We start from the raw sequence: 26,186 nt of genomic DNA, 5'->3' as shown, positions 1-26,186 counted from the left end.
ATAATTAAGTTAGATCAAGTTATATTACTCTGTCATCAAACTCGATTACATTCTCTGTTCGTTAAATTTATTTTATATAAACACTAAACTGATTTCATTATGTATTTAGGCATTAATCGATTCCACTTCTCCGGTGTTGCAGCAGCATGTTCGGACCGCCGGTATGTTATAGTTGCTTTCTCATTTGATTTGGTGTTCGTTAATTATTTATACAAACACTAAATCGATTTCATTATGTACTTAGGCATTAATTGATTAATAAGCGTCATCTTCGGTGTTCGTTAGTTATTTATATAATTAAGTTAGATCAATTTATTTTATATATTACTCTGTTGCAGCACCCGCCACCGCCACCGCACCAGCCACCGCCACCGCCAGTATGCTATAGTTTTTGCTTTCTGATTTGATTCGTTGTTCTTTAACTATTAATATAAACCCAAAATCGATTTGATTATGTATTTAGGCATTAATCGATTCCACTTCTCCGGTGTTGCAGCAGCATGTTCAGACCGCCGGTATGTTATAGTTGTTGCTTTCTCATTTGATTCGGTCTTCGTTAACTATTAATATTATCTCTAAATCGATTTGATTATGTATTTAGGCATTCATCGATTCCACTTCTCCGGTGTTGCAGCAGCATGTTCGGACCGCTGGTATGTTATAGTTGCTTTCTCATTTGATTTGGTGTTCGTTAATTATTTATATAAACACTAAATCGACTTCATTATGTACTTAGGCATTAATTGATTAATAAGCGTCATCTTTGGTGTTCGTTAGTTATTTATATAATTAAGTTAGATCAAGTTATATTACTCTGTCATCAAACTCGATTACATTCGCTGTTCGTTAAATTTATTTTATATAAACACTAAACTGATTTCATTATGTATTTAGGCATTAATCAATTCCACTTCTCCGGTGTTGCAGCAGCATGTTCGGACCGCCGGTATGTTATAGTTGCTTTCTCATTTGATTTGGTGTTCGTTAATTATATATACAAACACTAAATCGATTTCATTATGTACTTAGGCATTAATTGATTAATAAGCGTCATCTTCGGTGTTCGTTAGTTATTTATATAATTAAGTTAGATCAAGTTATTTTATATATTACTCTGTTGCAGCACCCGCCACCGCCACCGCACCAGCCACCGCCACCGCCAGTATGCTATAGTTTTTGCTTTCTGATTTGATTCGTTGTTCTTTAACTATTAATATAAACCCTAAATCGATTTGATTATGTATTTAGGCATTAATCGATTCCACTTCTCCGGTGTTGCAGCAGCATGTTCAGACCGCCGGTATGTTAAAGTTGTTGCTTTCTCATTTGATTCGGTCTTTGTTAACTATTAATATAATCCCTAAATCGATTTGATTATGTATTTAGGCATTCATCGATTCCACTTCTCCGGTGTTGCAGCAGCATGTTCGGACCGCTGGTATGTTATAGTTGCTTTCTCATTTGATTTGGTGTTCGTTAATTATTTATATAAACACTAAATCGACTTCATTATGTACTTAGGCATTAATTGATTAATAAGCGTCATCTTCGGTGTTCGTTAGTTATTTATATAATTAAGTTAGATCAAGTTATATTACTCTGTCATGAAACTCGATTACATTCGTTGTTCGTTAAATTTATTTTATATAAACACTAAACTGATTTCATTATGTATTTAGGCATTAATCGATTCCACTTCTCCGGTGTTGCAGCAGCATGTTCGGACCGCCGGTATGTTATAGTTGCTTTCTCATTTGATTTGGTGTTCGTTAATTATTTATACAAACACTAAATCGACTTCATTATGTACTTAGGCATTAATTGATTAATAAGCGTCATCTTCGGTGTTTGTTAGTTATTTATATAATTAAGTTAGATCAAGTTATATTACTCTGTCATCAACTCGATTACATTCGCTGTTCGTTAAATTTATTTTATATAAACACTAAACTGATTTCATTATGTATTTAGGCATTAATCGATTCCACTTCTCCGGTGTTGCAGCAGCATGTTCGGACCGCCGGTATGTTATAGTTGCTTTCTCATTTGATTTGGTGTTCGTTAATTATATATACAAACACTAAATCGATTTCATTATGTACTTAGGCATTAATTGATTAATAAGCGTCATCTTCGGTGTTCGTTAGTTATTTATATAATTAAGTTAGATCAAGTTATTTTATATATTACTCTGTTGCAGCACCCGCCACCGCCACCGCACCAGCCACCGCCACCGCCAGTATGCTATAGTTTTTGCTTTCTGATTTGATTCGTTGTTCTTTAACTATTAATATAAACCCTAAATCGATTTGATTATGTATTTAGGCATTAATCGATTCCACTTCTCCGGTGTTGCTGCAGCATGTTCAGACCGCCGGTATGTTATAGTTGTTGCTTTCTCATTTGATTCGGTCTTCGTTAACTATTAATATAATCCCAAAATCGATTTGATTATGTATTTAGGCATTCATCGATTCCACTTCTCCGGTGTTGCAGCAGCATGTTCGGACCGCTGGTATGTTATAGTTGCTTTCTCATTTGATTTGGTGTTCGTTAATTATTTATATAAACACTAAATCGACTTCATTATCTACTTAGGCATTAATTGATTAATAAGCGTCATCTTCGGTGTTCGTTAGTTATTTATATAATTAAGTTAGATCAAGTTATATTACTCTGTCATGAAACTCGATTACATTCGTTGTTCGTTAAATTTATTTTATATAAACACTAAACTGATTTCATTATGTATTTAGGCATTAATCGATTCCACTTCTCCGGTGTTGCAGCAGCATGTTCGGACCGCCGGTATGTTATAGTTGCTTTCTCATTTGATTTGGTGTTCGTTAATTATTTATACAAACACTAAATCGACTTCATTATGTACTTAGGCATTAATTGATTAATAAGCGTCATCTTCGGTGTTTGTTAGTTATTTATATAATTAAGTTAGATCAAGTTATATTACTCTGTCATCAACTCGATTACATTCGCTGTTCGTTAAATTTATTTTATATAAACACTAAACTGATTTCATTATGTATTTAGGCATTAATCGATTCCACTTCTCCGGTGTTGCAGCAGCATGTTCGGACCGCCGGTATGTTATAGTTGCTTTCTCATTTGATTTGGTGTTCGTTAATTATATATACAAACACTAAATCGATTTCATTATGTACTTAGGCATTAATTGATTAATAAGCGTCATCTTCGGTGTTCGTTAGGTATTTATATAATTAAGTTAGATCAAGTTATTTTATATATTACTCTGTTGCAGCACCCGCCACCGCCACCGCACCAGCCACCGCCACCGCCAGTATGCTATAGTTTTTGCTTTCTGATTTGATTCGTTGTTCTTTAACTATTAATATAAACCCTAAATCGATTTGATTATGTATTTAGGCATTAATCGATTCCACTTCTCCGGTGTTGCTGCAGCATGTTCAGACCGCCGGTATGTTATAGTTGTTGCTTTCTCATTTGATTCGGTCTTCGTTAACTATTAATATAATCCCAAAATCGATTTGATTATGTATTTAGGCATTCATCGATTCCACTTCTCCGGTGTTGCAGCAGCATGTTCGGACCGCTGGTATGTTATAGTTGCTTTCTCATTTGATTTGGTGTTCGTTAATTATTTATATAAACACTAAATCGACTTCATTATCTACTTAGGCATTAATTGATTAATAAGCGTCATCTTCGGTGTTCGTTAGTTATTTATATAATTAAGTTAGATCAAGTTATATTACTCTGTCATCAAACTCGATTACATTCGCTGTTCGTTAAATTTATTTTATATAAACACTAAACTGATTTCATTATGTATTTAGGCATTATTCGATTCCACTTCTCCGGTGTTGCAGCAGCATGTTCGGACCGCCGGTATGTTATAGTTGCTTTCTCATTTGATTTGGTGTTCGTTAATTATTTATATAAACACTAAATCGACTTCATTATGTACTTAGGCATTAATTGATTAATAAGCGTTATCTTCGGTGTTCGTTAGTTATTTATATAATTAAGTTAGATCAAGTTATATTACTCTGTCATCAAACTCGATTACATTCGCTGTTCGTTAAATTTATTTTATATAAACACTAAACTGATTTCATTATGTATTTAGGCATTAATCGATTCCACTTCTCCGGTGTTGCAGCAGCATGTTCGGACCGCCGGTATGTTATAGTTGCTTTCTCATTTGATTTGGTGTTCGTTAATTATTTATACAAACACTAAATCGACTTCATTATGTACTTAGGCATTAATTGATTAATAAGCGTCATCTTCGGTGTTTGTTAGTTATTTATATAATTAAGTTAGATCAAGTTATATTACTCTGTCATCAACTCGATTACATTCGCTGTTCGTTAAATTTATTTTATATAAACACTAAACTGATTTAATTATGTATTTAGGCATTAATCGATTCCACTTCTCCGGTGTTGCAGCAGCATGTTCAGACCGCTGGTATGTTATAGTTGCTTTCTCATTTGATTTGGTGTTCGTTAATTATTTATACAGACACTAAATCGATTTCATTATGTACTTAGGCATTAATTGATTAATAAGCGTCATCTTCGGTGTTCGTTAGTTATTTATATAATTAAGTTAGATCAAGTTATTTTATATATTACTCTGTTGCAGCACCCGCCACCGCCACCGCACCAGCCACCGCCACCGCCAGTATGCTATAGTTTTTGCTTTCTGATTTGATTCGTTGTTCTTTAACTATTAATATAAACCCTAAATCTATTTGATTATGTATTTAGGCATTAATCGATTCCACTTCTCCGGTGTTGCAGCAGCATGTTCAGACCGCCGGTATGTTATAGTTGTTGCTTTCTCATTTGATTCGGTCTTCGTTAATTATTTATATAAACACTAAACTGATTTCATTATGTATTTAGGCATTAATCGATTCCACTTCTCCGGTGTTGCAGCAGCATGTTCAGACCGCCGGTATGTTATAGTTGCTTTCTCATTTGATTTGGTGTTCGTTAATTATTTATATAAACACTAAATCGACTTCATTATCTACTTAGGCATTAATTGATTAATAAGCGTCATCTTCGGTGTTCGTTAGTTATTTATATAATTAAGTTAGATCAAGTTATATTACTCTGTCATCAACTTGAATACATTCGTTGTTCGTTAAATTTATTTTATATATACAATTTGTTAACTTGATTGATTTATGCTCAATCAAATTACTATGTTAAGTCTGGGCTTTTAAAAAGAGAATCTTTTTTTGTAACATGAGATACGAAAAATTTATAAAAAAAATAGACATTTAAATAAATTATAATACACATTTTTTTTCGTAAAGACATTAAATTTATATTAATCATGACGAAAATTGAATACTTATGCAGCTTAAAATTCGGACTAATATACGCTCATTCAATAATTCTTTAATTAGGTAAATTTATATTAAATATATAATTTTTTAGGTTAACTGATTTATGCTCAATCCATTATCTATGTTAACTTTTGACTTATATAAATATATATTTACCCCAATTTATAATTGCTTTAATTAAGGTCAAAATTTACTAACGTAAATCATGGGCACTGATTAATTTATAACTTTTAAATTTAATGTATTTTTGTTAACATAAAAGGAATAACTAAATAAAATCATGTGACAGAATAATTTTGATACCTTACGTAAGCCTATATGAAAACGTTTAACTAACTAATTTCAACTTTAAATAACATATATATGTAAACTGTTTGGCATATATATGAAAATATTCTGTTTGACTATGCTTTGTATTTAACACATTTCTAATACTTTTAATTACGGAAAATAATAACTAACGAAAATCAAGGCCCCAGATTGGTTATTAACTTTAATATTTCTTCTATTTTTGTTAACATAAAAATAATATGTTTGCCATATATATCAAATTATTCTGTTTGCATTTGCTATATATTCTTTAATAACAATCCACCCTCATCACCATCGAAGTCGATCTAACTGCCATGGTAATTCAATTGTTCTCTCCCTTTAATTTATATAGTTTGTTATATCTTATTACTTACGAAATACAACACCTTTTTTTAACAATGTCTCTAATACACAGAAACATGGAGCCAAAAAATTTGATCAAACTTAGGGAACTTGATGCTACCAAGACAAACTATACAATCAAAGTTCGAGTTGTTAGACTATGGAGAAAACCAAACAACAAGAACCCTAACGAAATTTGGTCGATTGAAATGATTATAATGGATGAGGAGGTAAATATTTACCAAATTTTTTTTTCTTTTTATAATATTCAGCACTCTCAACTACATAAATTTTCAGGGAACAAAGATGCAGGCAAGCGTGTTCAAAACTTACTTTCCTAAGTTTGAAGAACATCTCCGAGAGAATGAGTGCTACTTCATTTTTAGGCCCACACTGGCCGACAATGACGCAAAAATCAAGCATGTGGACAATGGCCAGAAAATTTCTTTCCGTTGGCAAACAGACCTAAAAAAATGCACCACCTTCAAAGGCTCCAAGTATGGTTTTGAATTCACCAATTTTGGTTCCATTTTAAAAGACCCTCTACCTCAGTACACTAGACTCGGTTAGATACCGTATTATTTTATTTATTATTTACTCTTAATTGTTTAACACACATTAAAACTCTTAACGCTCTAACTTTATTTCACACTAGATATTATTGGATATGTTTACAAATGCTATGAGGTGGAGAAGAAACCGGTAAGAGGTGGCAAAGAAGCAATCAAGATGGAGATCAAATTAGAAGATCTGGAGTAAGCAACTCAAATTTTACTTTTTTTTATTCATTTGCACTTAACTATATTTATGTTATCCATATCAACAATCTTACAAAGGTAGACACATCATATTAACCTTGTGGGAGGAATATTGTCAGCAAATGTTGAACTACATGCAAAATAAGCAACAGGCTCATGTTTTCCTAATTCTTCAATTCGGAAATCTGCATATATACGGACGTAAGTAAAAAATCATGTCATTATTTCATTGTACTTTAAATAACTAACGAATTTATGTTATTACAGATAACAGGACTGTTTCTAATGTTTATGATGCGACGCGGTTGTTTATAAATTCACCAATTGATGAAATCCTAGAATTTAAGAAAAGGTACATTGTTATTATATATGTTTAAAATAATTACCATTTATATTTACCTTTACTTTCTAAAGGTAATACTATTATTGTAATGCTATAATTTAAAAATATAATCTGTACAGCCCATTCTTCCATACCAAATTTGTGATCGTACAATTGTAATAGTATTATTTAAAAATTGATTCTGTTTTGATAAAAGCTATTATCAAAACACGGTAACACATGAAAATAGACCATCCACAAGTCTTGATTTTTTTTTATTAAAAGTTACCTACTCATTATAACAAATAATGTTTCATCACACCAGTTTCCTGTCTAACATTGGTGAAGAAACATCCTCTCATCGGTCCGTTGGTACCTCTATGGTCTCATCACTGGAAGACGAATTTCTTAATGATATTGATTTCATCAACATTCGTGAAATTAACGAAATCAAAGAGGTTTGTCATTGTTTTTTAAATTTTTTGTTTTTAGATTCATTGAAACATCATTATTAAAATTCTCTTATTTCTGGATAGGTTAAATCCCTTATTGTTGTTGGTAAGATCAAAGCTCTATGCATTGAGAAATCATGGAATTATCGTAGTTGTGATTTATGTAAAAATGGAGTTGAAACCACAACCGTCAGAATTGATAAGAGAGAGAATCAAGCCGATTTTGAAGTGGCGAAGCAGTACAAATGTCTCAATGACAATTGCACTCAGACTATTGTATCATCTCCTATGATTAGGTTCTCAAATCTTTTAACTTTTTTTTTACAATATTAACCATGCTTTATCTTTTTAATTTATTTTAATCATATTTTTAAGATACAAGATCCCCATACAAGTCCAGGATTGCACAGGGACTGTGACTCTTACAATGTTTGAGCGGGAGGCTAACAAGCTTATAGGACGAATTGCTAAAGACGTGCTGGACGAACAGGAACAAGTAAACTTTTTGTCTTTTTTGAATCGTTTTATAATAACATTACTATAATAGTGAAATTCTATAACTTTTTATATTTGAAATTAAAACATTTGATGCTTTTCACAGTCGGCTGAATTTTTAACTCTTCCTGCTGCCTTCAACGTTTTATTAGAAAGAAAGTTCGTCTTTAGGATCGTGATCAAGAACTATAATCTTGATAACAATGCTGAGTATTTTTTCCATTACAAAACTGACTGAAGATCTGAACATTATTTCAAAGCTCGAAAAGAATTTCTATAATAATCAGGTAATTTGTTAATTTCTTCATTTATATATAATAAACAGGTCAAAACTGTACATGTAAAGCATGTGAGTTTACATACAAAATGAAGGTTGAAGATCCTGATTCGGTGAACCCAAGTAACTCAGAGTTGCCATTACAGACGGATGTTTCTTTGAAGGTTATCTACTATTTTTACTTATGTTTTCGCTATCTACTTAAATCAAACTAACTATATTGAACTTATAATTCCTTACTTTTTTTTATTATATAGGATTCTATTTCATGTACCGCTGACAATGGGACCCCGATTTCCAATAGCAATGAAAGTATGGGCATGGCTGCCAGTGTTGATTTGAAGCGTAATCTTGAAGATGTATACGACATTGACGAGTCATCCGCTCTGTCATCAACTAAACAACAGAAGATTCACACAAAGGATTTGCGTGATGCAAATTGGAATGAGACGCTGTTGATTCCTAAAACCGAGAAGTAATAGTCGGTTCCTATTTAATTTAAAAAACTTTCCTTTTTATTGTCTTTTTTTGCATGGTTTGCTGAGACTATGTTTCTTTATATTTTCTGTTTTGATTGTGTTGGGGATTTTTCTTTTTGTTTGACTACATGAAGATTCCTTTTTCTGATAAAATTTTATGATTGGTTATTGCTATGTTTTTATGTGGTACATATGTTTTGCAAAACTTCAAATTAATATTATAGACAAATAATATTTCACTTCCTTAAAGTATAATTACTACAAAAAATATTCCAATTACTATTAATTAATTTTTCATTAAAATACAATTCTACATTAGTAGGTATATGTATGAATTTAAAGTACCTACATGCAAAATTAAGATAAAATACGAAAAACTTTAACAAAATTTATATTTCTACAAAAAACTACCTACATGGATATTACTTTTTCATTGAAGTCATCAAATTTATATTTATGATGACAAAAATTCTATTTTTATGCTCAATCAAATTACTCTGTTAAGTCTGGACTTTTAAAAAGAGAATTTTTTTTATAACATGAGACACGAAAAACTCAAAAAAAATAGACATTCAAAAACAATATAATACAGAATTTTTTTCGTATAGACATTAAATTTAAATTTATGATGACGAAAATTCAATACTCTTGCAGTTAAAGATTCGGACTAATATACGCCCATTCAATAATTCTTTAATTAGGTAAATTTTTTTTAAATATATACTTTTTTAGGTTGACTGGTTTATGCTCAATCCATTATCTATGTTAACTTTTGACTTATATAAATATGTATTTACCACAATTTATAATTGTTTTAATTAAGGACAAAATTTACTAACGTAAATCATGGGCATAGATTGATTTTTAACTTTTAAATTTAATCTATTTTTGTTAACATAAAAGAATATGTTTGTCATATCAAATAATTTTGTTACCTAACGTAAGCCTATATGGAAAAGTTTACCTAACTAATTTCAACTTTAAATAGCATATATATGTAAACTGTTTGCCCTTGCTTTATATTCTTTAATAAACAAAGTGTTCCACAAAGCTTTTCTCTACACAGAGTTTTCCACAAAGCTCTTCTCTACCGGGTGTGATATTTTATCATAGTACTACACCAAAGTTCGTCATTCAAGTAACTAATTCATTACTCTTTTATTTTTATTTAGTAAAATGTTATATTTCATAATAAATACTTTATACATTAAATAAGTTAGGCATTCATGTTGGTTGTTCTACCGTTGGTATTGCCACCGCAACTGCTCCTCTTGATTCCGGTTGTAATCTTGGTTGCTCTTATTTTCTTGGCTTTTACACCAATCAAGGGCACACCATAGACCATTATAACACTACGTTATGCTTCAAAAACAACTATATTCAGTTGTCATATATATGCATATAATTATTTGTTAGGCATTTAGAGTTGTGATAACTTTTCATCGTTGTAAGTGGTTAATGATGTGAGTCTATTCGGATGAATAATCCTATAAATATATGCAATTTCACATAACAAATTTAATATGTTACAAGACAAATTAGAATTTTATTATATTTTTTCTAATTGATACATGTTAATAATAATATTCTATTTCTTTTCTTTGATCATATATCTGATATCTAAAAATAAAAGTTATAAAACAAACACGCATTCCTACATATCTCGTGTGCGTAGTGTTTTTGCACAAATAACACTTTAGACCTAAATTAGAAGAGGAAATATTTAAGTCCTCATGTCACTAAAATACCCATATGTTACCTATATAAAAAAAGGCTTTTTTATTGATTTTATGCTTCCGTATGATTGCATGCATATGCTATAACAAAACAAAGATTAATTAACAATAATAAGAATTAAATAAATACCTTTTTTAGTGGCATTTATTAACCAATACCATCTAAACTGTTAAAAATATAGTACTAATAAATCCTTTTTCGATTTTATAACTTTTAAGGTTTTGTATTCTAATTAAGCTCAATCGTGTAATACAAACGGTGGAATCCCATCACCTCTAAATATAAAGTCTTTGACTGCATACTGTTGACTTTAATTATATTTGCACCTTATAGATATACAAGGACATGGCTAAAAGGAAAACCCCTCAAATTTCATATTCCTCTAAAGCGTCACACACCGGCGATTCTTCAAATGGTAAGATTTACATTTTGTATTATATAACCCTTACAACAACTTTTTATCTTTTTTTTTTCTTTTCTTTTGTAGGGGACATGCAAAGAACTACTGTATCTGACATTTCTAATGGTAAATAAATTTATTTGTTACTTATGTTAAACTTAACTCATCATCTAATAATATGTTTATTTTATTTTTTTTATTTTTTACAGCTTATGTAAACAACATTCGTTATGCAAATGCTTCAGAGGCGGTAAAATTCAGGAAAGTAGATCTACATATCAATAAATCCAATATTGTTCAAGTAAATAATTCCTTGCTCCCACTGCTATAAGTTTCAATCCGTCTAAACTGGGAATGTGTTTAGTTTTTAGCATCGATTTTTTTCAAGTCATTTATACACGTTTTACCTTTAAAAGAATATACAATCTGTCCTTAACTACAATAGATTTAAAACACAAATACAAGTTTAATTTTTAATATATATATATATATACATATATATATATAACATAATTATTATAGTTTCGTATTAGATATAAAACTTTTGTACTTTGTAATATCTACAAACTATTTTCCTTGTCTTTACGTCATTAGCATGAATTTCAAGTTTTCAACTGTAAATGCTCAATGAAATTGTATATGTAATTTTAAAACACGAAGTCATATTACAAAAACATTTTAATTTATCGATATTATAAAATCAATAGATAACATTAAATTTTTGTTTTTTACTTTGTAAATCTATTTCTTATACTTCTATTTGCACTCTATTATACAAGGAAATGTCTAAAAGCAACACCCCTAAAAGTGCATCATCCTCTAAAGCGCCTGTCAACGGTCATGCTTCAAATTGTAAGTTTTCAATTTGTATTATATTACGTTCATTTTTGTAATTCAGAAAATTTAAATTTGTCCGTGTAGAACAACATTTCTACAATTATTTTCTTTATGTAGGGGACATGCAAAGAACCGCTATATCTTCAGCCGACGTTCGTAAGTTAAATGCTTCAGAGGCCAGGAAATCAAGAAAGCTATTTCTAGATAGCAGGAGATCTAATATTGCTCCTAACACCCAAAAGTCTAATAAACCTTTTTCGTCATCAATAAATTCTACATCAATTACACAGGGCAAAGAAAATGTGACACCAAATACAATGATTACAAATCAAAGCAGTTTGCAAACTTTTCATGAAAATACAAAGAATCCAACTTCATTAGGTGATATCAATAGTGGTAAGATACCCGTTTACTGGTTATTTTTCATAATTTAAACATAAACGATAATATCAATTATTATTAACTTGCTCATGTTACCATATTTTAAATCTTAATTTTTTCCCCAGGGGCATCTACTTCCAAAAACAACAGGTCTACCTCATTATGTGATACTCGTCGAGTTTATATTTCTTCACCTATCATGGCATCCAGCAATTGTGCATCTACTTCTTTAACAAAGTTATCATCAGGAAAGCGTAAACTAATAAGTAACTCGCGGATTACAAATCCTATACCTATGCTTGACTTGACGTCAGATGAAGAAGTTGATGTCGAAGTTTTGGTTAAAGACCCATTCAAAGGAATCTCAACAGGTACTTATAATACAACAATTCCAATTAATAATGCACATACATTTTTTGACCACCAGTTAATTTAACAGATTACTTGGATCATGGTGATCAGAATCTTATATGTGAATTATGCCATGCAAAATTGTGGAAAAATGAGGGTGGAATAGGAAAAAAAAAGAAGGAAAAACAACTTATTTCCTATGTTGTGGTTACGGTAAGGTCGAGCTACCTGAATTTAAAGATGCTCCGCCAGCTTACAAAGATCTATTTAGCAATGTTGGTCCTAAAAGCAAGTTTTTCTTAAAGAACATTAGACGCTACAATTCTATGTTCGCGTTTACATCGATGGGCGGAAAGGTTGATTCCTCCATTAAAAGAGGTAACGCTCCATTCGTGTTTAGGATTAGCGGTCAGAATTATCATTCTATTGGAAGTTTTTTGCCAGAGAATGGATCAAAACCAAAGTTTTCGCAACGATACATATATGACACGGAAAATGAAGTCTCAAATAGACAATGCTTATTTAGGTATGTATTAACTCAATTAATTCACTATTTTTACACATTTGACCTTATGTCATTTTTTTAAATAATGACAAACGAATATTCTTATTCCTACCAGTCAATCAAAAAAACAATCTACAAGAGGTTCCAACTTGCTAGATCTTGAGATAATAAAGGATCTACAGCGTATGTTAGATTCTCATAATGAGCTGGTGAAATCTTATAGGATGGCAAGAGATCGTTTTCAAGAAAATTCTCATGCTAACCTTAAGTTGCGTCTTATTGGAAGAAGACAACAAGATGGAAGAACATACAACTTACCGAGTTCTTCTGAAGTTGCTGCGCTGATTGTTGGTGATATTGGTAATATTGAGCCTCGAGACATTATTGTTGAAACTAAAACGGGAAGTCTAAAGCATATAAGTGAATTGCATCCTTCATACGTTCCTCTTCAATATCCACTTTTCTATATTTACGGTGATGATTGTTACAGGGTTGACATTCCTCATAGAGATTTTAGAAGCTTACAAAAAAGTAAACGGCCAAACTGCACCATGAGAGAATTTTTTGCGTACAGAATTCAAGATAGGCCAAATATTTTCTCATTGCCTCTAAATGGAAGAAGACTTTTTCAACAACAGTTAGTTGATATATACACAATGATTGAAACCGAAAGACTCAACTACATACGTAAAAAACAAAAGGTTCTTAGATGTGAGTCATATGAGAATATTCATAACTTAAAAAACACCAAAAACCAAGACATGTCCCGCGTTGGTCAACGTGTGATATTACCTTCATCTTTTACCGGAGGTTCTCGGTACATGATGCAAAACTACCTAGATGCCCTGGTTATTTGTAGGTGGTATGGATATCCAGATTTTTTCATAACTATAACATGCAATCCTAAATGGCCTGAAGTTAAAAGATTCCTGAATAGTACCACCATTAATCCTGAAGACAGGCCTGACATCATGTGTAGATTATTTAAAGTTAAGCTTGATGCAATAATCAAAGACTTAAAAAAAGACGAAGTTCTGGGAAAGGTTCAAGCAGGTGATTTACTTTATTATTTACTTAATATAATAGTATTTGTTAAACATAGTCTTCTTTTTAGCAACTTTCAATTTATATCGAACATTAATAATATTCATTTTTTATGTAGTTGTTTATACCGTAGAGTTTCAAAAGCGTGGGTTGCCTCATGCCCATATATGTTTATTCATACATGCTGATCACAAGCTTCCTACCGTTGATCATATTGACCCGTTTATTTCGGCCGAGATTCCAGACAAGAAGGAAAATCATGAATTATATTCCCTTGTGAGTGAATTCATGATGCATGGTCCTTGTGGTTATGATAACATGAACTGTTCATGCATGATTAATAAAAGGTGTTCTAAAAAGTTCCCTAAAAAGTTTACACCTCACAATTCTATTGATTCAAATGGTTATCCTATATACAGAAGAAGAGATTCTGGATGCACAGTTAAAAAGTCTGCTGTGGACTTAGACAACAGAAGTGTCGTGCCATATAATAAAACGCTTCTGAAAAGATATCAAGCACATATTAACGTTGAGTGGTGTAATCAGGCTGCATCCATAAAGTATTTATTCAAATACATTAACAAAGGTCCTGACAGGGCTACAGTTGCTGTTGTAGACGCTGACAATCAAGATGATCAAGATAAAGCAAGAGATGAAATTAGAGAATATTATGATTGTCGATACCTTTCTGCGTGTGAAGCAGCATGGAGGATATTTGCATTTGAAGTACATTACAACTCGCCTTCAGTAATTAGGCTTCCTTTCCATCTCCCTGGTCAACAACAGGTTATGTACGGGCCCGATGATGATATTGATGATGTCCTTAACAAACCATCAGTTTCTTCATCAATGTTTTCAGCTTGGATGTTGTGTAACCAAATTAATGACGAAGCACGAAACCTTACTTATGTTGAATTTCCTACTAAGTTTGTTTGGAAACTTGAACAACGAAAGTGGGAACGATGAAAGCAGGGTTTTTCAATTGGAAGAATTCATCAAGTTTCTCCGTCTCTCGGTGAGGCGTATTTCTTAAGAATTCTTCTAAACAAAGTCAAAGGACCAAAATCTTTTGATGATATTCGAACGGTAGATGGCCAGACATATCCTACATTTAGAGATGCTTGCTATGCACGTGGACTACTCGATGATGACATGGAATATATCGAAACAATTAAGGAGGCGAGTGCATCCGGTTCTGGTTATTATCTTCGTGCTTTATTTGGATCAATGTTATTGTCCAACTCTCTTTCTAGACCTGATTTTGTGTGGGAAAAAACATGGGAATATCTATCAGATGGCATTATTTACACACAACAAAGAATATTGAATATTCCAGGTACTCCAATTCGTTATTCAGTACTAAAATATATGAACCATATTATACTTTCAAATGAAGATTAATTATAAATTTTCAATTTTTACCATCGTTAATGAATTTGGTTTTTCGTTTTTATGTTTTGTTCATATATGTACTTCATATAATATTGTTTATATTTTATTAATACAATTTTGCAGATTTATCACTTCCAGAAACTCAAATTAAGAACTTAACTTTGTGTGAGATTGAGAAGTACCTACTTCGAAATAACTCAAGCCTACGTAGATTTCAAACTATGTCGTATCCTGATCACGATTCTATAGCTTCTTCAAACAATCGTTTAATTGTTGACGAACTCTCTTATGACACAATCACTTTACAAAATGAGTCTCACAGCCTTATAAGTTCATTAACAGATGAACAACGAAAAGTGTTTGACGAAATCATGAACGCAGTTGAAGCTAACAAAGGAGGTGTATTTTTTCTTTACGGCTATGGTGGAACAGGAAAGACATTTTTGTGGAAGACATTATCTGTGGCAATACGATCTAAAGGTCAAATTGTATTGAATGTTGCTTCAAGTGGTATTGCATCATTGCTGTTGTCAGGAGGTAGAACAGCACACTCCAGATTTCATATTCCTATAAATCTTAACGAGGACTCAACTTGCAGCATAAAACCAGGAAGTGATGATGCGCATTTACTAAAGGAAACAAAATTGATTATATGGGATGAAGCCCCAATGATACATAAACATGCATTTGAAGCTCTTGATAGAACAATGACGGACGTATTAACTCCTAATACTTCTATCAATTCGGGAATCCCATTTGGAGGTAAAGTTATTGTTTTTGGTGGTGATTTTAGGCAAGTTCTTCCTGTTATTACAAACGGAAGCAGACAACAGATTGTGAATGCATCTTTATGTTCTTCCTATATTTGGGGTAAATGCAAACTTCTTAGGTTAACAAAAAACATGCGGTTAACCATCGGAGCTCAAGCATCTGATATTGAGCAGACAAACCAGTTTGCTAAATGGCTGTTGGATATAGGCGAGGGAAATGTCGGTGGTTCAAATGATGGTGAAGCAACAATAGACATACCTCATGATCTTTTGATCAATGACTCGTATGATCCGATTCAAAGTTTAATTGATTTTGTTTATCCTTCAATTCTACAAAATATCAAAAATATTGAATTCTTTCGTGAAAGAGCAATACTTGCACCTACCAATGAAGATGTCCAAGACATTAATGATCGATTGATCTCACTTTTTCCCAGAGATGAAAAGGAGTACCTTAGCTCAGATAGTATCTGTCCAACAGAAGACTTCGTTGATCCGTTGCAAGCAAATTTATACTCGCCCGACGTGTTAAACGGTCTTAAAATTTCCGGATTGCCAAATCATAGATTGGTCTTAAAGGTGGGTGTTCCTATTATGTTACTCCGAAACATTGACCATCAAATTGGTTTGTGTAATGGTACTAGGCTGCGAGTCATATCTCTTAAAAAACATGTCGTAGTAGCTGAAATAATATCCGGAGGTAATATTGGTACTCGCACATATATTCACAGAGTAAATATGATACCTACAGATAACAAGATTCCTTTCAAGTTTCAGAGAAGACAATTTCCAATTTCAGTATGTTTTGCAATGACGATTAACAAAAGCCAAGGACAGTCACTATCAAAAGTTGGTTTGTATTTAAAGCATCCGGTTTTCAGCCATGGACAGTTGTATGTGGCACTATCAAGAGTGAAGAGTAGAGACGGAGTCAAATTATTAATATTCGACGCAGATGGCAAACTTACAAATAAGACATCTAATGTTGTTTACAAAGAGATATTTCGAGATTTGTAATTTATGTTTCACTTTGTCAAATTTGATTGTAACTTACTTTCTTCCTTAGTTTCAACAATTTATCAGTTTTTGTGTCTTTTTTCACTTTATATGAATAAATCTATCATTTATGTTACCATTTATATCGTGTCCAACCATATAATATTTAAGATTAATGTGTTAGTAAATTAAACATATGCTTCTACCTTTAATATTTAATACCACATTGTTTCTTCAAATATTTCAAATGTTTTTAGAATTATAAAATAAAATTTCTTAAACCCGTGTTCTACACGGGCAACTAACCTAGTTATTATTATATATAATAATTTGGAACTTTTGTGCCGCAAAGTCCTCATTGGACCACCACCATATTGGTGGTATTTGTTTGTTTTAAGTTATAATCCGTAACGTACGTAACAAAAATCGATCGAAAATTAATTTTTATTATGTTTTGTTTTTCTTATGGTATCGTAACCAACATGACGGAACTGACCGGATTCGCGTAAACTCACCACGTTTTGTTTTAGTTCTAGTATCATTGCGAATGTAACGAAAACCAACCACTTGAGACTGACAACATTTGAGTTTTACCACCGCCCGAATTTATTATAATAAGATTTGCGTAGAAAGTGACCAAAAAGAACGATTTACAATAATTATTCGTGTCCAAACATCCAACTATCCAAGCCTGTAACAAATGTCACCTGGGCCGAACTAGTTTTTGGATCCAATGTTGGGCCAAACACAAACAGGCCCTACTTTGTAATATTTATTCGTTTAATAAACTTATTTTGCGTGGTGTATTTCCAACCAAATAAATAAAAGGTACATGTTTAATTGTTTGTAGAGTTCGGTAGTTATTTACCAGAGAAATCAATTGGATGCTTAAGCAGGTCACCAAAATAAGTTAAATAACTAATCACCAACTGTTTTGGACCCACATTAGAACCCTCATTATTTACTTTAAACAATATATTTATAAAATAGGACATTATTATAATCATCTAGTATTGTTGTAATACGATTTAGTAAGTTGTAAATATTCAAATATAACCTTCTAAGCGGTGGCGTTGTGATTCGATGGTAAGCGTTTGAATCCCTCTGGCAGAGGTTTCATTTTTGAAGTTACAGGATTCAAATTTAGTTTTCTTATCTTTTACATTGTTTAGTAACCAGACCATTTGGTTAAACCAAATGTCTTACGATCAAACTAGTTAGACCAAATTCAAAAATTGATGACGTAATGATTAATTTTAAAATGTTAAAAACGTGTGGATGACATATGCATGTGTATGACACCAAATTTCAACTTTAATTATATAACCTTGTCTCCTAAATAGTAAAGTTGTTGTAATATATATAGTACGTAAGTATAAGGGTAAACATCAGTAATTTACATTCTCATATATTTGCTATCACCATATTACTACTTTTTTTAATCATATATTCAATCTTGTTAATATTTGTGGTAATATTATTATATAAACCAAATATATGTAACTAATATAAAACAAAATATGCAATTACCTTATCATTTTGTATGGGGATATACAATTTTAACAGTATATGAATCCTTAAATAACACTATTAATTTTGCATTACGGAGTCTGAAGCAATAATTGAATTAGTAAATGAACTTTTAGAATAATATTTTTTTGAACTCCGCTCAAATAAGAGAAAAGGACTGTTTTCGTCCATGTGGTTTCAAGGAGAAGGCATAATAAGTCCTCAAAAGAAAATTTGAACTGGTTAAGTCCCTTTGGTTTCAAAAATGAACTATTTGAGTCCTTGCCAGAACTGAAATTACTAGTTTACCCTTTTTTATGATCCGTATAAGTCCTTGTGGTTAAGTAATTACTTAGTTTTAGTCCCTATTTAAAAATTACCTCCAAATTTCATAATTAACCTCCAAAGTATAATCAATCAAGTCATAATCAACTAACCAAACCATAATCAACCAAAAATAAATGAATCAAACTTTTTTTTAATAAAAATAGAAAAACTTTAAAAAAAACGAACTAAACTAATTTTTTTAACAAAAATAGATGAACCAGACTTTTTTTTAACAGAAATACGAACCGAACTATTTTTTTAAAGAAATACGAACCGAACTAGATTTTAATAAAAATAAACGAACCATACTATTTTTTTAACAAAAAATAAACGATCGAAGTACCTTTTTAGCGAAAATAAACAAACAATTTTTTTTACTAATTTTTACTAAACTAAACAAACGTAACTACTTCTAAAATGAGCAATCAAATCGCACTCCCACTCCACCTAAGCACAAGCTACGACGATATTTTTGTTAAAAATAAGTTCGGTTAGCTTATTTTTGTTTAAAAAAATTTGGTTCATTTATTTTTGGTAAAAAAAAGTTGTTCGATTAGTTTTTTTATTTTTGTTAAAAATAAGTTTGGTTCGTTTTTTTAAAGTAATTTTATGTTTGTTTTTGTTTAAGAAAATTGTTTAGCCCGTTTAATTTAGTAAAAAAAGTAGTTCGTTTTGTTTATTTGTATTAAAAAAAGTATTTCGGTGTTTTCTTTTTGTTAAAAAAGTTGTTCACTTAGTTTATTTTTGTCAAAAAAAAGTAGTTCGGTTAATTTATTTTTGTTCAAAAATTAGTTTGATTCATTTTTTTTTGTTTAGCTCAAATGTATTTGGATTCGTTTATTTTTGTTAAACGAAATGAACTAAACTGCTTGTTAAAAAAAGTGGCTCGGTTCGTTTAGTTTAGTAGAAAAAAGTAGTTCGATTCGTTTATTTTTGTTAATAGATAAGTTTGGTTTGTTTATTTTTGTTAAAAAAACAAGTTTGGTTCGTTATTTTTGTCAGAAAGATAGTTTGATTCGTTTATTTTTGTTAAAAAAACAAGTTTTGGTCGCTTATTTTTGTTAAACAAGAAGTTTGATTTGTTTATTTTTATTAAATGAAATGAACTACTTGTTAAAAAAAATGATTCGGTTTGTTTAGTTTGCTTAAAAAGTTAGTTTGGTCCGTTTGTTTTTATTAAAAAGTGGTTCGGTTCGTTAATTTTTATTGAAAAGGTGGTTTGGTTTGTTTATTTTTGTTAAAAAAATTGGTCAAGTTTATTTATTTTTGTTAAAAGGTGAAAGGGACTCAAAATGACCAATTATAAAAGTTCAAGGACTTAGAATGACAATGTATATATATATAGGGTCGGCGTAGACCCAATCCTGGGCTCGGTGACCGTTTAGGGCATGGTTTCGGTGAAGGGCACAAAATTTTTAAATTTCTATATATATAATATATATGTTGTTTCGAACATTAACTAGTTAAATTGAGCCAAAGGCTTGTGAAATAAAGAGAAGAGGATAAACAAAGAAAATTAGTTGTAACACCCTTGGCAAACACAACATCGTCCCACTCTTAGGGTATCCCACATCGGTCGTGGACAAGAGAGATCCTTGGTTCATAAGTAATGTCCTGCCTCTTAACATCACCAACGCGTTTGGGGCTTAGTTGGCTGTGGAGCACATGAAAACTCCACGGTTAAGCGTGCTTAGGTGGAAGTACTACTAGGATGGGTGACCACCTGGGAAGTCTCTACCTGGGCAACCAAAAACAAATCCGTGAGTTCCCGAATGGGCAACCCATCGGGGGCAAAGCGGACAATATTAGTGGTACGAGAGGCCGGGGTGTTACATTAGTTGTTGCCGGAAAATTCTTCGGCTTGTACGTAGTTGCAGTGGGTACGGTTGGTTTGAAGAAGATGATAATAAAAAGATAATATTTTGTTATATAAAGTTTTGTACTTTTTTGTCATTTTCCGTTCTCTTTTCAAGTTGACTTTTTCTTTTTTTTTTACTTTTGGTTTTATAAAGATGCAAAATTTAACTTATGTAAGTGTATAGGAATTGGTAATTCAAATGGGTTTGTACGTGTCTAGATTCTATAAATTTAGCGATCAACAAATTTATAAATGTGTTTTGAAAAAAAGTTTATATTGGGTGCATTTCTTATATTCACCTAAGGCACTTGAAATCTCGAAGACGGCTCTGTATATATAGAGATGAAATGTCGAATCTACCCTTGAAGCTAACATAGTTAAGTAACAGCATGGACTCAAATGGTTCATTTTTGAAACCATATGGACTCAACCAGTTCAAATTTTCTTTTGGGGACTCATTGTGCCTCCTCCCCAAAAGCACAGGGACACAAACAGTAATTTTCTTCTCAAATAATTTGCCCCATTAGCCATCTTAACATGTGCGATTCAAATATACTCAACCAATTCAAACAGACGTGATTCAAATTTACTCAACCAGGTCATATATGTAGTCGGAACTCCACAAGATTCACAGACTAACTCGATCAGTGCTCTCAAACACACATCATTCTAGGAATCATCACCTCTAGTAAAACTCCACATATCATTTTTATTCATTTGTTTTATATATAATCGTATTAACCACCATCTTTGCTCAAATAATAATTATATAATTCACTCAAACTATATATTCTTGGACCAATGAAAATGACCACATACCATTTCAAACACTAGGCTTCAAAAGGTCGGCTGCAAGCCGGCCATTTGCAATTCTTCGGTGGATATTATTATTAGCTAATAATGTCACAAAAGCATAAAAAGTAGGTCACCAACACACCACCATCATGAGTTAACTCAGTCACACATATAATATATTCCCCTATAAATTAAGCCACAAAACCTTAATACTCTCAACCAAACCAACGCACAACATTAACCTCGAACCATCTTCTTGATAACCCAAATGGCACAATACAAGAAAACCACAATGTTGATGATTCTAGTGATCACAATGGCAGCCATGTATCACGATGCAACGGCTCAATCGTTAGGGTGCACAAGTGTGTTGATTAGTATGTCACCGTGCCTAAACTACATTTCGGGTAACACGTCAACACCATCAACAGCATGTTGTAGCCAACTGGCTAGTGTGGTCCAGTCTCAACCGCAGTGCCTGTGTCAAGTTCTTAACGGTGGTGGCTCGTCTTTGGGGATTAATATTAACCAGACTCAGGCTCTTGAGTTGCCTAAAGCTTGCAATGTTCAGACACCACCAACTAGTCAATGCGATGGTAATGATCTAAACATTTACTTAGCTTGTTTTATATTCAAAATATTTTAGATTAGTTGTTAACATAGGTAATTTTTAATGGATCAAAACAAGTCAAGCTGAATCTAAACACTTGTTATACACTGATTTTTATATTAGTTTTGTAAATAACGTTATGTCATATAAGATAACAATAACTATATTATTTTAATAACATATGTGTTTAATAAAATGATTTAAAAAAGTTTATGAACTAAAAACACATAACTCGTTAGATATAAGCATAAACCTTGAAAGAAACTTTGAGGTCCATTGTGACATGTTTGACCATAAAAGTCAAAGTTTAGTTTCACCTAATATCTATATATAAACAAGACCTGAAAAATGTAACAATCATAAAACTTATTCATTCTTTTCTATGTTTTCAAAATGGGCAGCTGACTCTCCTTCAGGAACTCCACCATCTTCTTCATCGGGTCCGGGACACGAAACAAACACCGTGCCATCAACAGATAACGGTTCATCGGATGCAACTTCAATAAGATTCACAACCATTCCAATAATATTTTCACTAGTTGTTGCCATATACACTATGGTGTTCTAAATTATCCATTTATTTTTTTTAATTCTTACAGGTTGAGATACATGTCGACATGCGCTATTTATGAAATTCTTTTTATCGCCTATATTTGTATTGTTTTGGATGAATATATCGATTTTTATGTAATTTTATGAGTTACATATAATTGTAGGCATATAAAGGCCATCTTAGGTATTAACAATTAGTGATGAATCAAGTTGAAATTAAGTTGGCCTTAAGTAAGAGTAAGCTTACTTGGTCAAACCTTCTAATTTGTTGTTACAAAGAGAAAGTTATTGAAGTCAAAACATAATACATTTGAACTCCAAATCTCATGTACAATTAGAACATATGTTAATAAGAGTACTTTTTGTTCTATTTTCATATTTCGATGATTCGGCATCCAAGAAATCTTGTGGTCACACAGATTAAAAGTTATGTTTGTTTTAAGTTAGGTTTTACTCTGGTATTTTTCGCTTATCTAATTAGTCTGATTAAGAGTTTGCAAGCTCTTAAATTAACTCCATATCATATGGTTAAGATATTAATCAACACATAAACGACCAACATCACCTATAAATATCATAGTAAAAAACCCCATACATTTGCCATGAATGTTTTGTTACATTAGTTGTTAATCATGTCAAGATAGACAATTAGACATACAACTAAAGTAGTATATTTCATTTACGAAATCAATAGCCGAATTATGAAACCCTAGTTAAACCGCAACATCCATCTTCCAACTTATTATTAGCTCAGGATCAAAGACCGCCACCAACCGTCCAAATCTGGTTACATTCCTTGTTATCATACGACATACTTTTATAATCCCATGATCATGAATCCAACATAAGAAGAGCAACCCAAACTCGGTTTTCTAATTTCTTGTTACCTTACACCTTGTTCTTGAGTTTTTTAACCAAGGAAAGAAAAGGAAATGAGAGGGAAGGATAAGAATGGAAGAGAAGGGAAGAATTTTTTTTTTAATTAGGTGTGTTCTTGAGTTGGAAGGAAATTAGAGGAAAGGAAATGATAACTATGTTCTTAAGTTGGATGGAAAGAAAAGGAAAATAACACTTTTACAATTTTACCCTTAAGTTGGATGTTATTAACTATGTTCTTAGTGGGTAATATTGTAATTAGGTGTTGTTATCTTTAGTAATCAGCTCAAAAATGGGAGGATAATTTTTTGAAAAATTACATTAATTTAATCCCTCCTAACTCCTACTCCTTTCCTTTCCATCCTAAAAAAACTCAAGAACACTCATTTTTTTAACTATTCTTAGTTTTCATTTCCTTTCCCTCCTTTAAAAAAAGTCAAGAACAGGGCGTTACCGTTTTTAATTTACGAGACTCAGTCGTATCAAGTATTTATATTTATTCTGTTACATATTTATAAATTCAGTGTAAGGCCCCGTCACCGGTAACCCTACTTTCGTGTTGGATTTACTCATAAACGCAGTTCTAAATATCAGAGTTAATTAAAACATTCGCGGAATTTAAAAACTTTCATAAAACATTTCATAACAAAACACGTCTTGTCTTAAAACATCATTTTGTCTTTCAAAATAAACGAAACATTAAACTTAAACGTCTTGAGTCTTTCGATGCCAGCCTCTTAGTCAGTGCCACGTGTCTCCTCAAGCGAGCTGCCTCATCCTACTCACCTGCGTGCATACTAAAAGTCAGCTACGCTGAGTGAGTTCTAGTTAATCATACACTATACATTACACATAAACTTATATTCTTTCATTCATACTTTCATTCATACCTCATTCATACTTTCATTCATACTTTCATACTTTCATTCATATTTTCTTTACATACATAATCCTACGTTTTAAAGAGCCTTTCGCCCTATAACCTCACAGATATTATAAGGGTCTGGTCCCTAACATCACAGATATTATAAGGGTCTGGTCCCTAACATCACAGATATTATAAGGGTCTGGTCCCTCTTTCCTCGAATATTAGTAGGGTTCGGTTCCCTAGTTCTCGAATATTAGTAGGGTTCGATTCCCTCTTCGTTACCATACAACCATACATCATACCTCGAGTATTATTAGGGCTCGGTACCCTTTTCGTAACCATACAACCATCATTTCCTTCTTTTATTAACTTTATTACGTTCATACACATAAGCATACATATCATACTTACCTTATACATAGCGTTACAACCTGACAATACGTGCAATATCCGAAGATCGTTCACGTACCATCAAGCAATCATTCATACATATCACATCATTCACATAAGGCATACACTTATCTCTTAGGATAAGCGTATTAACAAACATATCGAGTATGCACACAGCCCCGAAAACATAACAAGGAATGGGGCTAGAAACTCACCTGAACACGGTTACGTTCACCGTTAATCGTAATCCCTTTCTTCAGTTGTGCACGGCTGACTGTATAACAAGTATACGTATCAATTAACTATCACTTCTCATATTGCATTTCTATCTTTATATGACCCACAACGAACTGGGGTCCTGGGGCAACGCCCCTGGCAGCGGGGTCTAGGGGCGGCAGCCCCTAGCAGGGTCCAAGGGGCAGAGCCCCTGGCTGGGGTCGAGCTGCCAGGTCAGCTTGGAAAAATTTTATTAACATTAACTGTCTTAATACATTTTTCATTAGGTTTTTAATTTATTTTCTAATCGAACTTGACTTTAGGCGAAGTTAAACCTTAGGCGAACTTAGCTTTAGGCGAAGTTAATCCTTAGGCGAACTTAGCTTTAGGCGAAGTTAATCCTTAGGCGAACTTAGCTTTAGGCGAAGTTACCAGTTAGGCGAACTTGGCCGTAAGCGAAGTTAAGCTTTGAAGGCGAAGTTGCCCAGTCGCAGGCGAAGTTGCCCAGTTCAGCCGCGGGTTTGGTTTTCATCAAGCATTTTGGCGATTTTAACACTCTTGTTATGGTTCAACATCATCCACTACGTTCCCCAACCGTTTTCGGTCGTTTATATACCCCGTGTATACTATAAAGCTTGGATCTTTAAACTTTAAAGATCAAGAACATACCTTTTTTGTGCTCGTTTGGATCTCGTTTAACTTGTTTAATCACAACTAATCGTTCTCTCTCTCTCGGCTCTTGTTCGTTCCTCTCTCGGCCGCCGGCCGTATGGCGGTGATGTGGTGTGTGTGTGTTTTGGAGTGTGTTAGAGAATAAGATGGAATGAGTGATGGTTTAGGGTTTAGGGGATATTTATATCCCCTAAAGCCCATGGACCTAAGGCCCATTCTCATTTAACCCATCTCAATTAATCTAAGTCCATGATCCGCTCCTTACACGATATTAATTAATCAATAACGTGAAATCACTAAA

At 32.3% G+C, this 26,186-nt stretch overlaps 4 protein-coding genes across 4 annotated transcripts; all 4 read left to right on the top strand.

The window, feature by feature from the left end:
• The first annotated feature begins 6,093 nt into the window (after window positions 1–6,093).
• Window positions 6,094–8,281, top strand: LOC143574974 (replication protein A 70 kDa DNA-binding subunit B-like). Its single transcript, XM_077059460.1, has 9 exons — window positions 6,094–6,246; window positions 6,314–6,581; window positions 6,672–6,771; window positions 6,857–6,975; window positions 7,042–7,126; window positions 7,422–7,554; window positions 7,633–7,844; window positions 7,924–8,044; window positions 8,150–8,281. Exons 1-9 carry the CDS (start codon window positions 6,094–6,096, stop codon window positions 8,279–8,281), a joined length of 1,323 nt encoding a protein of 440 aa, XP_076915575.1.
• A 2,600-nt stretch (window positions 8,282–10,881) lies between these two features.
• On the top strand, window positions 10,882–15,020 carry LOC143574973 (uncharacterized). Its single transcript, XM_077059459.1, has 9 exons — window positions 10,882–10,951; window positions 11,024–11,062; window positions 11,146–11,237; window positions 11,716–11,788; window positions 11,891–12,169; window positions 12,280–12,525; window positions 12,662–13,031; window positions 13,234–14,063; window positions 14,173–15,020. The coding sequence occupies exons 1-9, from the start codon at window positions 10,882–10,884 to the stop codon at window positions 15,018–15,020; spliced, it is 2,847 nt and encodes a 948-aa protein (XP_076915574.1).
• A 186-nt stretch (window positions 15,021–15,206) lies between these two features.
• On the top strand, window positions 15,207–17,233 carry LOC143574972 (uncharacterized). The gene is made up of 2 exons (XM_077059458.1): window positions 15,207–15,390; window positions 15,570–17,233. Exons 1-2 carry the CDS (start codon window positions 15,207–15,209, stop codon window positions 17,231–17,233), a joined length of 1,848 nt encoding a protein of 615 aa, XP_076915573.1.
• Window positions 17,234–21,469: 4,236 nt separating this feature from the next.
• LOC143574983 (non-specific lipid transfer protein GPI-anchored 5-like) lies at window positions 21,470–22,881 on the top strand. Its single transcript, XM_077059467.1, has 2 exons — window positions 21,470–22,297; window positions 22,713–22,881. Exons 1-2 carry the CDS (start codon window positions 21,970–21,972, stop codon window positions 22,877–22,879), a joined length of 495 nt encoding a protein of 164 aa, XP_076915582.1. The 5' UTR covers window positions 21,470–21,969; the 3' UTR covers window positions 22,880–22,881.
• Window positions 22,882–26,186: the final 3,305 nt, after the last annotated feature.

Source organism: Bidens hawaiensis, unplaced genomic scaffold (assembly GCF_021521415.1).
Source record: "Bidens hawaiensis isolate Kalapana, Puna unplaced genomic scaffold, B.hawaiensis_p1.1 tig00027229_1, whole genome shotgun sequence".
Taxonomy (NCBI): Eukaryota; Viridiplantae; Streptophyta; class Magnoliopsida; order Asterales; family Asteraceae; genus Bidens; species Bidens hawaiensis.
This window is presented reverse-complemented; position numbering and strand designations above follow the sequence as displayed.

Bases quoted from the DNA above. Each gene is read 5' to 3' on its own strand.
- LOC143574974 (XM_077059460.1), top strand. From the start codon at position 6,094: ATGGAGCCAAAAAATTTGATCAAACTTAGGGAACTTGATGCTACCAAG. The intron at 6,247-6,313 runs GTAAATATTTAC...ATAAATTTTCAG, and splicing joins TGATTATAATGGATGAGGAG to GGAACAAAGATGCAGGCAAG. The intron at 7,555-7,632 runs GTTTGTCATTGT...ATTTCTGGATAG, and splicing joins AAATTAACGAAATCAAAGAG to GTTAAATCCCTTATTGTTGT.
- LOC143574973 (XM_077059459.1), top strand. From the start codon at position 10,882: ATGGCTAAAAGGAAAACCCCTCAAATTTCATATTCCTCTAAAGCGTCA. The intron at 12,170-12,279 runs GTAAGATACCCG...TTTTTTCCCCAG, and splicing joins ATTAGGTGATATCAATAGTG to GGGCATCTACTTCCAAAAAC. The intron at 12,526-12,661 runs GTACTTATAATA...TGGAAAAATGAG, and splicing joins ATTCAAAGGAATCTCAACAG to GGTGGAATAGGAAAAAAAAA.
- LOC143574972 (XM_077059458.1), top strand. From the start codon at position 15,207: ATGGAATATATCGAAACAATTAAGGAGGCGAGTGCATCCGGTTCTGGT. The intron at 15,391-15,569 runs GTACTCCAATTC...ACAATTTTGCAG, and splicing joins AAGAATATTGAATATTCCAG to ATTTATCACTTCCAGAAACT.
- LOC143574983 (XM_077059467.1), top strand. From the start codon at position 21,970: ATGGCACAATACAAGAAAACCACAATGTTGATGATTCTAGTGATCACA. The intron at 22,298-22,712 runs GTAATGATCTAA...CAAAATGGGCAG, and splicing joins ACCAACTAGTCAATGCGATG to CTGACTCTCCTTCAGGAACT.